Source organism: Dryas octopetala, chromosome 2 (genome assembly GCF_963921425.1).
Source record: "Dryas octopetala chromosome 2, drDryOcto1.1, whole genome shotgun sequence".
Lineage (NCBI taxonomy): Eukaryota > Viridiplantae > Streptophyta > Magnoliopsida > Rosales > Rosaceae > Dryas > Dryas octopetala.
In genome coordinates, this window is record NC_141367.1 from 10982117 (window position 1) to 10992898 (window position 10782).

Sequence of the window (10782 nt, forward strand, 5' to 3'; positions counted from 1 at the left end):
TAGAGTCAACTTCGAGTATTAAAAAACTATTTTTGCTAGCAACTAATTATTGATCTAGTAGTATTTCTTTTTATAATGTTGGAAGAGATCTCAATTTCGATCCTCCTTCCTGAATTAAAAAAAAAAAAAAAAACTAATTTTTCTTTGTTATTATTGCTAATTTTAATATATTCATTATATATTAAATAAAAATTCTCACTCATGTACCAACAGGTTTTGGGAAGCTTGTTGCATTCTAAAACTACAAATAAATGGTTTTCGATTAAAGAAAGTAGAATATGAAACTTACAAGAAGATCAAGAGAAGAGAGTCATGTCAGTTTTGAAGTTGAGTTTTGATAATCTAAAATCCCCATCTTTGAAACAATGTTTTGCATATTGCTCAATGTTCATGAAAGATTTCGCAATAGAAAGAGAGAACTTGATCCAACTTTGGATGGCTCAAGGATTACTCCACCCTTCTCCTGACGAAAGTAATCTAAAGATGGAGGATATTGGTAATAAAATTTTCATATTTTATTTGAAAACTCTTTATTTCAAGATGCTACAAAAGATGAGTTGGGCAATAAATTTTAACCTATAAAATTTTAGCTGGCGTTTTTAATTTGTTTTTTTTTTTCCCACATAGTGTAAATTTATTGTCCTCATCAGTGTAAATGAATCACACACATGCTATATGCAGTCAAAATTAACATAAAATTTAACGGAAGGGGTATATTGTAATTTTTATAAATTTTAGGTTCCACATTGAAACGTTTTGAACATTGGGTACCAAAGTAAAAAATGACATATACTTGAGAGGTGTAAAATGTAAATGACCCTTAAATATATTATAGATTTGAAGTTGATTTAGGCTTTTTGCTTTCGATTCTTATTTGTTATTAATAAACCTCCAACCCACAAATTACTTGTGATATTCTTTATTTCCTTTTTTACTTTGGGTTTTCTAAACAAAAATTGGGCAAGGAGTTCTTTCCTCATTTTATAACAATCGATGAAGGAAAAAAATTTAATCCAACATCACTTTTATGCGCAATATTACTACTTATTACTAAGCCGTACATATATAGTCATAAGTTGTTTCATAAACACATGTATGAGTCTAACAAAGTTTGTAAAAAAGAAAAAAAAAAAAAAGGAGCTCTAAAATAAAAAAATGGAGTGCAGTAGTATATGTTACACGTAGTATCCAAAAGAAGGTTGAAATATTGTCAACTTTGATTAATCTACTATTTTTTTTCTTTTGTTACTATTAATGATTTTACCCTATTCATTATTAATAGGTTTTGGGAAGCATGTTGCTCAACGCAACTACAGATGAATGGTTGTCAATTAAAGAAAGTAGAATATGGGACTTGCCAAAAGAAGAGGAGAAAATCATGTCGGTTTTAAAGTTGAGTTTTGATAATTTGAAATCACCATCTTTGAAACAGTGTTTTGCATATTGCTCAATGTTTATGAAAGATTTCGAAATAAAAAGAGAAAGTTTGATCCAACTTTGGATGGCTCATGAATTACTCCACCCTTCTCCTGACAAAAGAAAACTAGAGATGGAAGATATAGGCGAGGAATATTTTAATATTCTATTGGAAAACTCCTTATTTCAAGATGTTAAAAAAGATGAGTTTGGCGTTATTACCAGTTGCAAGATGCATGATCTTGTGCATGATCTTGCCAAACAAGTATCAAAATCTGAGATCTTGGCGGTGCAGGACTTCAATGAGAATGAAGTATCCAACTCTGAGATCCTGACACGGGACCCCAATGAGTATGAGATTCGACATGTTGCATGGATTCCTACTTCAACGCTAGAAGGGATGCCAAGAAGAAGTGTGAGAAAGTTGCGCTCATTGTTTTTGAATGATGACAAGGTCCTTAAAAGCATCTTCCCAAGGTTTAGAGCTTTGCGTGTTTTAAATTTATCTGAGGCTGATATTGATGAGTTGCCAATTTCAATTGGTGAATTGAGACACTTGAGGAATTTGGACGTCTCGGGAACAAGAATCAAAGCACTCCCCAAATCTATTGGAAAGCTCTACAAGCTGCAGACATTAAGAATGGAATATTGTTACTCTCTCAAAAAGTTTCCCAAGGAACTGGAAAATTTGATCAACTTGAGGCATGTTTATTTTGACAGGGATGTTAAAGTTCCATTTCGGATGAGGCGATTGACTCATCTGCAAACATTATCTCATTATACTCTGGGTGAGACGACAAGTTATGGAATTGAGGAGCTGGGTGACTTAGACCAATTGAAAGGTCAATTAAGAATTAACAATTTGCAACTTGTGAGAGACGGAAAAGAAGCAAAGAAAGCAAATTTAGTGGGGAAAGCAAACATACGCCAGTTAACATTTGAATGGAAGTATGGCAGGGAAAGAAGCAACAATCATGAGGCTGTATTAGAAGGCCTTCAACCGCACTGTAAATTGGAAAGCTTAGAGATTGTCAACTTCATGGGTGCTAAATTTGCTTCATGGATGATGAGTGGGCTGCCACTCAATTTGAAAAAGATTTACTTAAGGAATTGCGGGGAATGTGAAGAAATCCCAATGCTTGGTCATTTGCCAAATCTTATACATGTTGTGATTGAGAATATGGCTAAGCTAAAATGCCTGGGAGTTGAGTTTTATGGGTATAACAGTGTTTCCGGTACAACTAGTACGACAAGGAATGAGACAGGGGCTTTGTTTCCAGCATTGAAAACCTTAAAAATTCATCGGTGCAGGATGCTAAGTGAATGGATGGAAGCACCAAAAAAAGTAATTGTGTTTCCATGTCTTGAGGAGTTATATATCTTGTATTGTGACCAATTGAGAAATGCACCCAGCAGTCGACATTTTCCATCTCTCCAGCATTTGAGCATAGATGGTATTGACAGCGCCATGCCACTAGAAAATATTATAAGCAGTCAACTAACCACTCTCACTTCTTTGGAGATACGACATGTAAAGGAGCTGATGCATTTACCCGATGGGCTGAACACACTCCCTCTTGAGTACTTGACTATATCAGGCTGCCATAGTCTAGAGTTCATTCCAATTACACAGGGCATCACATCTCTCCTCAAATTTGAGATTGAGAATTGTAAGAAACTATCAAGCCTCCCAAGTGGGTTACAACACTGTACCTCTCTTCAGACATTGAATATACGCGGGTGCGCTAATCTGACGTCCATTCCAATTACACAGGGCATCACATCTCTCCTCAAATTTGAGATTGAGAATTGTAAGAAACTATCAAGCCTCCCAAGTGGGTTACAACACTGTACCTCTCTTCAGACATTGAATATACAAAGGTGCGCTAATCTGACGTCCATTCCAATTACACAGGGCATCACATCTCTCCTCCAATTTGAGATTCGGAATTGTGAGAAACTATCAAGCCTCCCAAGTGGGTTACAACACTGTACCTCTCTTCAGACATTGAATATACGCGAGTGCGCTAATCTGACGACCATTCCCATAACACAAGGCCTTGTATCTCTCCGCAGCTGTGAAATTGTTGGATGTCCTCAGTTGTCGAGCCTACCAAAGGGGTTGGAATACTGCACCTCTCTTCAAACGTTGTCAATAGGTGGATGTCCCAATCTCACATCCATTCCATTTTCAGACGTCCTACCGAGTGGGCTTGAATACCATGCCCCCGTCCTTGAGGATTTGGGCATATTTAATTGCCCTAAGCTAATTTCATGGATTTCAAATCAGAGCCTGACATCCCTTCGTTCACTTAAGAGCTTGTCGATACGTGGTTTCCTGACTCCAGAGAGTATTCCCAATTTAGATAACCTCACATCCCTTCGTGAGTTGTATATTGAAACTTGTGATGGGTTGACAAGTCTGCCGAGTGGGCTACCATCCTGCACATCTCTTGAGACGTTGTCAATCGACTATTGCGGCAATTTGATATCTGCGGCAGAAGACGTATCCAGGTTGCAATCTCTGACTTCTCTCAGTATATGGTGCTGTAGGAAATTACAATATTTGCCAACGGGGCTACACTGTCTCACTCATTTGTCTACACTGTCTATTGGTGGGTTCTGGGAGGAGCTGGATTCTTTCCCCAATTTTGAGGTTATACCACAACTTAAACGATTAGATTTGGAGGGGTGGCCTAAGCTCAAGTCTCTGCCCCAACAAATTCAACACTTCACTTCTCTAACAATTTTGTGTATAGAATCTTTTGACGGAGTGGAGGCTTTTCCAGACTGGTTGGGTAGACTTACATCTCTTACCTACCTGAGTATTCATAATTGTGAGAATCTGATGTATCTACCTAAAGCCAAAGCTATGAAACGCCTCACCAAGTTAGAAACTCTACGTATTTATAATTGTCACCGTCTAAAGGAAAGATGCACCAAGGGGAGTGGCCCAGAATGGCACAAGATTTCTCACATTCCAAGTGTCTTCAGCCTTTGAAGACTGATTGAAACCATGCGACGACTCAGCAAACTACCACAATTAGACATTCTGCAAGATGCGCCAGTTTCATCCTAATTGCTTCAAGTTTCACAAAGTATGCTTTCCTAATTGCTTTGTACTCTGCTCTATCTTTTCCACGTCTATGTATTTCCTAGCTTGTTTTCTGAATGCCATCTGTTATTATTTTGCCATAATTTGTGGGTTTTCACTTTTCAGGAGACTCTTATTAGTCAACTGGAAAGAGCAAGTGATGTGCAATAGGTGCAAACTTAGTCCAGGTACTTCAGGCCCTTATCATTTAATATATATATACTCTTTCCAGGACATGTTGCGTTGCTTTTTCTATATTATATACATATACTTGTTTGTTTTGTTCTCAACCTAGCCTCTTAGTTTGGATATTATGTTCCTTTTTATAGGGAATCAGAATGACAATGAAACGGAAAAATAACAATCAATAAACCTACTATATTTGTATCATGAATGAATTTTTGAATTGTATTTACAGAGATTTGAATTGTCAGATTAGCATAGTTGGTTGACGCATCTTAGTGGTAGATCGACTCTGCAAGGAATAGTGAAAGTCCTTTTGTTTATAATATTCCTTTTGTTTTTGTAAGAATTATTTTGGATATACTTTCAGTGATCAAGTCGATGTTAACGTCTGTTCATGCATAATAGGCTTCAAGCTGAATCTTGTACAAGTTTATAATACATACCAGATTTGGTATGGTCCTTCATGAGTTTGGTTCTCATGGGAACTTTTTAACTTTTTGGGCCAGGTTTCAATTAGCATTTCCAATTAAGAAAAGGGGATATTCTAAATATTCTATTAGATGGGGTAAGAAAGAGGGTGATGCATCATACATAATATTTTATCTTCCGGGCTAGATTCTTGCAGATCATTTTATTTCATTGATTGTCTACCTGTTGTTTGAAGAAACTGAGTTGTTTACGACATAAGCTCCACAGTTAATTTGAGAACTTGGTGATACTCTTTTGTAGTTTTGGGGGGCTAGTGTCCATTGCAAGTATACATTTAGTTTACTACATTGCAGATGATATCCAACACCACCAATATAAACTTCTGACGATTTTTTATTTCTGCCTTCTAAAGGAAAGATGCACCAAGGAGAGCCGCCAGAGTGACCCAAGATTCCTCATATTCCAAAATCAAGTGCAAGTTTCTTTCTCAAATCAATAATTTGTGATTTGTTCTCTTTCTCCTCTCTCTCACTTTCATTTACTTACTTCACTACTTATTGGTTTGTTTTGCTGTTTGTGTCGTTTTGTTTTCTTTTTAAATTACTAGTACTTTTCGTCATTGGAAGTTCCTTCTCTCCTACAACAAAAAGGAAGAAGAAAGAAAAAAAAAATTGCAGTTTTAACACTTAAGTTTTGGTGTCATTGCATTAACATCTATGCTTTTTTTGTTTCAGGTTTTAATAATCCTCTCCTTTCCAAGCAAGGAGCATACTGGAATAAGCACACTTATGTTCAAGTTTTGGGTTGAGTGACTTCAACAAATATGAGCATCAAGTAATGGAATCTTTCTCTTCTTAAATCTCCCTGGTGTTTTGGGTGTTTCTAGCCCCCTATATCTTCGCATAGTAGGTTTAAATAGTTTTTTTAATGCTTTGTACTCTTCTCTTGCCTCTGCTCTATCTTTCACTTGTCTATGTTCTTCCTAGGTTCTTTTTTTTTTTTTTTCTCCAAATGGCATCTATTATTATTTTGTCATCATTTTTTATTTTCAGCAGGCTCTTACTCAATTGGAAGAACAAGTGCTGTGCAATAAGTGCAAACTTAGTCTTGGTACTTGAGTTCCCTTTGCCCTGCATCACACTGCATTTTTGGCTATTTGGTGACAGTGATCATGAGAATTACCCTAATAATCATATACTGCATTTCCATATAATCATAAGAACTTATCAGTTACTGGCATCTTTTGTTCCAGTTATTCTTAAAAATCATTTTCCTTATATACTTGACTTGTATGTATTCAAAGATTTAGCTTGAGTGCTTATCATTTGAGATTTTTTTTTTTTCAATATGTGTTGTGTTGATTTTGTTAAATGATATTCATATGTTTGTGTCTTTCTCAAGCTAGCTAGCCTCTTATTTTGATATCATGTTCCTTTCTGAATTAAGTTCTTGCATAATGCTTAGAATTATATTCGTTATTACAATGCATATAAATATGTTCTAAGCCATGTTGGACATGTTTGTTATGGCACAGATACCCTGTTGTTACAAGGAAATGCTTCTTGGTATCCGTGGGTTCTTTATCACACTTCTTGGTTGACCACTTGTTTAAGGTAATTTTTAGTCTATATGGAAATTATTTTTATCTGTTAATTCAGTATTTCTATTTTTTTTTTTTTTTGGTTGGGTGAGCTGTGGTAGGAGAGGAGAAAGGGAGAGAGGGAGAAGGATAGAGAGAGAGCAAAGGACTTAATTAATTACACTGTAAGGGCACAAGAGCTGTGTGTAAAGTTGAATAGAACAAAGATGGTGAAATGACAGAGAAGAAAATTAAGGAATGCAATCAGCAGTCTCTGTTGCACCATGTGATTGATGCAAACATGCAGCATTTTAAACCTACAATTGGCTTAAACTATTATGTTGGCATGATTTGTAGGTTTTCAAGAGCCTATAACTCGAAAGGAAGAACTGGTGTGCAATACATAGTGCACTGCAGGTACTTGGTTAATTACTTGTTCCATTGTAGATAATGCAATTCATGATAAATACTCTGCTGTTGATTGTACATCTTACGTACTCAAACCTCACATTTCTTACTTGCATCAATAATCCAATTAATTTCGGAACAAATTCCAGTATTCGTATGTGACTCGATAAATTCGAATTCCAAATTATGGGATCTATACTTTTTCCACAAAATGTTGTGTTGATTTTTTTTTTTTCCTCCTGTTTTTGTTTTCTTCTTTTGATGGGTTTCTCTTTTCCTGTATCAGTAGTTAAGTGTTCCATATATTTTCAAATACCAAGCTCTTTCTATACCGAAATTAACTCTTGAACAATCAATAATACCAGTTACCAATTGCCTGTTTCACAGTCATTTTCTGCATTGCTAATTTCTGCGATCATTTTGAGCAAAACAAAATAACTGCAGTCGTCTATTTCATGCAATGCCGAATATTTCAATGTAGCACACTGTTCGACAATAAAGTCCCATACCTCAAGCCTGTTCTGACCATATATTTATAATCTTCTCACATTAAGCATTTTAAACCATTTTAATGATGATAACTGCTTGGATGACCTGTTCCTTGAATTATGCCCATCCGGACTACTGATCCTTCTCATTTCGGAATGGGATTAAGATTTAATGATGATAGCAAATATAATTGAGGCCCACTTTCTTGTCAAACCCAATGTTGACCATAAATTATCTCAGGGACATGATTTCTTCTCAAATATTGGGCACTCGATTGTAAGGCTCTCAATATTTAGTTCCCGAGATGTGACTCTCTAACAGCCCTTCTGAGTATACCTGCTCAAACAATATATCTTTCGTTTTCTTCAAGTGAGTGTTAGTATCACAAGGTATAAGAATGTCATCAGTCAAACTCTATAATCGTATCATAAATATTTGATGACCAAATAATGTTTAGTCTCAAAAATCCCAAACGAATTATAAAGATAAACATATATCTCCAATCATCGTTAATAGGGCTCTAAGTCTTATGCAAATGACTTATAAATTGTGAATTGTGTCATGCATGTTATTATCTAAGTGTAAATGAACTACCATGTTATTATCCAAGTGTAAATTGTGACATGAATGGATGAATGAATGAATGAGCAGTGCTAATTACTACCATGTGATTGTTCAAATTTCAGGGTTTTGTCATCTCAGACTTTCAGGGTATTGACAAAATTACCTATCCACCCCATTTGGATTACCCGAATTCAGTTCTTGCTGGTCTTCTAGCTGGCATTGAAATGGTTAGTTGTATACAAATCAAATCTGAATGCTAATACAAGTAGAAAAACTCTAATTCTGATTTTTAAACTATGCAATTCTAATAACTTGTGTTAATTTTTCAGGTCATGGTTCCCTTCAATCATACTGAGTTCATTGGCACTGTGACCAACCTTGTCAATAACAAGCGTACCCCCATGAGCCGTATAGATGATGCAGTTAGGAGAATTTTGAGTCAAGTTCATGATGGGTCTGTTTGAGAATCCCTTGGCTGATCAGAGCTTTGCTAACAAGCTTGGAAGCCAGGTTTTGATCTCTTATACTAAACCTTCTAAAATAATTAATGTACCTGATGAATGATGATAAAGTAGTCATGAATGCTTATGTTATGTTATATGATTATTAATTGCAGGCTCATAGAGATATGGCAAGGGAAGCAGTGATGAAGTCACTTGTCCTTTTGAAGAATGGAGAAAATATGCCACTCCCTAAAAAGGCCAAGAAGATCCTAGTTGCTAGCTGACAATTTGGGCTATCAATGTGGTGGGTGGACTCTCACTTGGCAAGGACTTAGTGGCAACAACCTCACTGCTGGTATATTTTTTCTGCTTTTTTGTGTTAAGTGTATATTCGACACCAGGAATATTAAGCCTTGCATTACAATATATAATGTCATAGTCAATCTGCTTAATTAATTTCGACCATAATTCATCTGTGTACAGGAACCACAATCCTAAGTGCCATCAAAGCTGCAATTGATCCCAGCACAGAAGTTGTCTTCAGTGAAAACCCTGATGCTGATTTTGTGAAGTCAAACAAGTTCGACTATGCCATTGTTTCTGTTGGAGAGCACCCCTACGCCGAGACAAACGAGGATAGTTTGAATTTGACAATTGCAGACCCGGGTCCAAACACTATCACCAACGTCTGTGGCGGAGCCAAATGCATTGTTATTATTGTCTCCAGCCGCCCGGTTGTGATTGAGCCCTACGTTTCTTCAATTGATGCTCTTGTGGCTGCATGGCTGCCTGGAACTGAAGGGCAAGGAATTGCTGATGTTCTTTTTGGTGATTATGGATTCACTGGATTGCTTCCAAGGTCTTGGTTCAAGACAGTTTATCAGCTCCCTATGAATGTTGGTGATGCACATTATGATCCCCTCTTCCCCTTTGGTTTTGGACTTACAACTCAGCCTGCTAATCAGTCAAGTTAGGCATTGGCTTCAAACAATCAATAATTAGTACTGTTTAGGCATGCATTGTCTCTTTTTCTTGTCCTCTTTGATTAGTAATTCGATCAAAACCCAAACTTTTTTTTCCCAACCTGCATGATATGATCACATTGGATTTCCACATTGTTATTCTTTTTAATGCAATGATGTCGTGTGCTTTAGAAAACGATTTTCATTGAATGGAAGAACAAGATATCACAATCAGAGAGAAAATGTGACAGTAATCAAAAGTTAAACATTACACCAAAATACAGGATGACTAGATAATAACATGCATGGCACAATTTATAGTTCATTTGCTGACAATCAGTCATCCAAAACCATATATAATAATTAAGTCATATATGCTGACATACAAATATTCATCAATAAAATGTCATTAGGATAAAAAGGATGGGGCCTTAGAGTCGTAGTGTATGATGCTAAAGTCAACACTTGAAATGTCTAGTTGGATATCAGCAAGTTGAAATATAAGGATGATCATCAAGTAATAATCCAAATAGTGTAATGCTCTTGACTGACCATATTGGATGGCTTTCGGATGGACATGTTTGCAATCCAAAAGTGACTCATCAACTTAATCTTATCTCATTTTCAACTCATCTACAACCATCCATCACTCAAGTAGCTCATCTACAGTTGTCTACCTACTCTAAAAGCAAGTCATTCTAAGTCACACACGTGGCTACAAAATTTGGGTTTTGCAAGAACACCTCTTGTAATTCTTTGAATTTATTTTAGTGTTATTTCCCCATTAAACTTTCTTTTAATTTCATGTTGCTATTTTATTTACATTTTGGTTGTTAAAAGTTCTAGTCGATCTAGGCAATAAAAGAATTTAGATAGGCTTTTCCGGTTCATTTTCTATCGCACAATTGTTTTTTTTAGAAATTAGATTTCTATTTGGCGCAACGAATTTATTTTCTTAAAGTTTTCATTCACTCATTTTTAAAGCCGAATAATGGCACGCCCGTGTAAGGTCAAAAATCTCGCCTCACACCAGGCAATGCGTGTTTTGACAAGACCCTCAGCTCTCCATGTGGCCGAGCATTTTTCGGTCGAAACAGTTATCTGAGTTGTTAGTGCCCAATTAAAAAGTCTATGACTAGGAACATTAAGAACCTTAGGATAGAGAGACATGGGTCTCGAGAGTCCAACTTATTTAGTTCATTATCATCTCCA

The 10782-nt window shown here is 36.1% G+C and overlaps 1 protein-coding gene and 1 pseudogene across 10 annotated transcripts in view; both read left to right on the forward strand.

Moving 5' to 3' along the window:
* LOC147293047 (putative disease resistance protein RGA3) overlaps positions 1 to 10782 on the forward strand; it is a 96758-nt gene that overhangs the window by 1876 nt on the left and 84100 nt on the right. For 6 of the 9 annotated variants that reach the window (XM_086231719.1, XM_086231724.1, XM_086231723.1 and 3 more), the window contains exons 2-3: positions 1283 to 4514; positions 4637 to 4698. In XM_086231719.1, the coding sequence (XP_086087845.1) occupies positions 1283 to 4417 (3135 nt within the window). In that variant the 3' untranslated portion in view covers positions 4418 to 4514; positions 4637 to 4698. Of the gene's footprint in view, positions 1 to 1282; positions 4515 to 4636; positions 4699 to 5425; positions 5600 to 5859; positions 5960 to 10782 lie in introns of those variants that run through there. The other 3 variants (XM_086231718.1, XM_086231717.1, XM_086231725.1) reach the window with 3 other exon arrangements.
* LOC147293048 (uncharacterized) lies at positions 5820 to 9691 on the forward strand (annotated as a pseudogene). Its single transcript, XR_015120342.1, has 6 exons — positions 5820 to 5959; positions 6660 to 6738; positions 8288 to 8392; positions 8495 to 8675; positions 8782 to 8963; positions 9092 to 9691. The product of XR_015120342.1 is annotated as an uncharacterized LOC147293048 (transcript).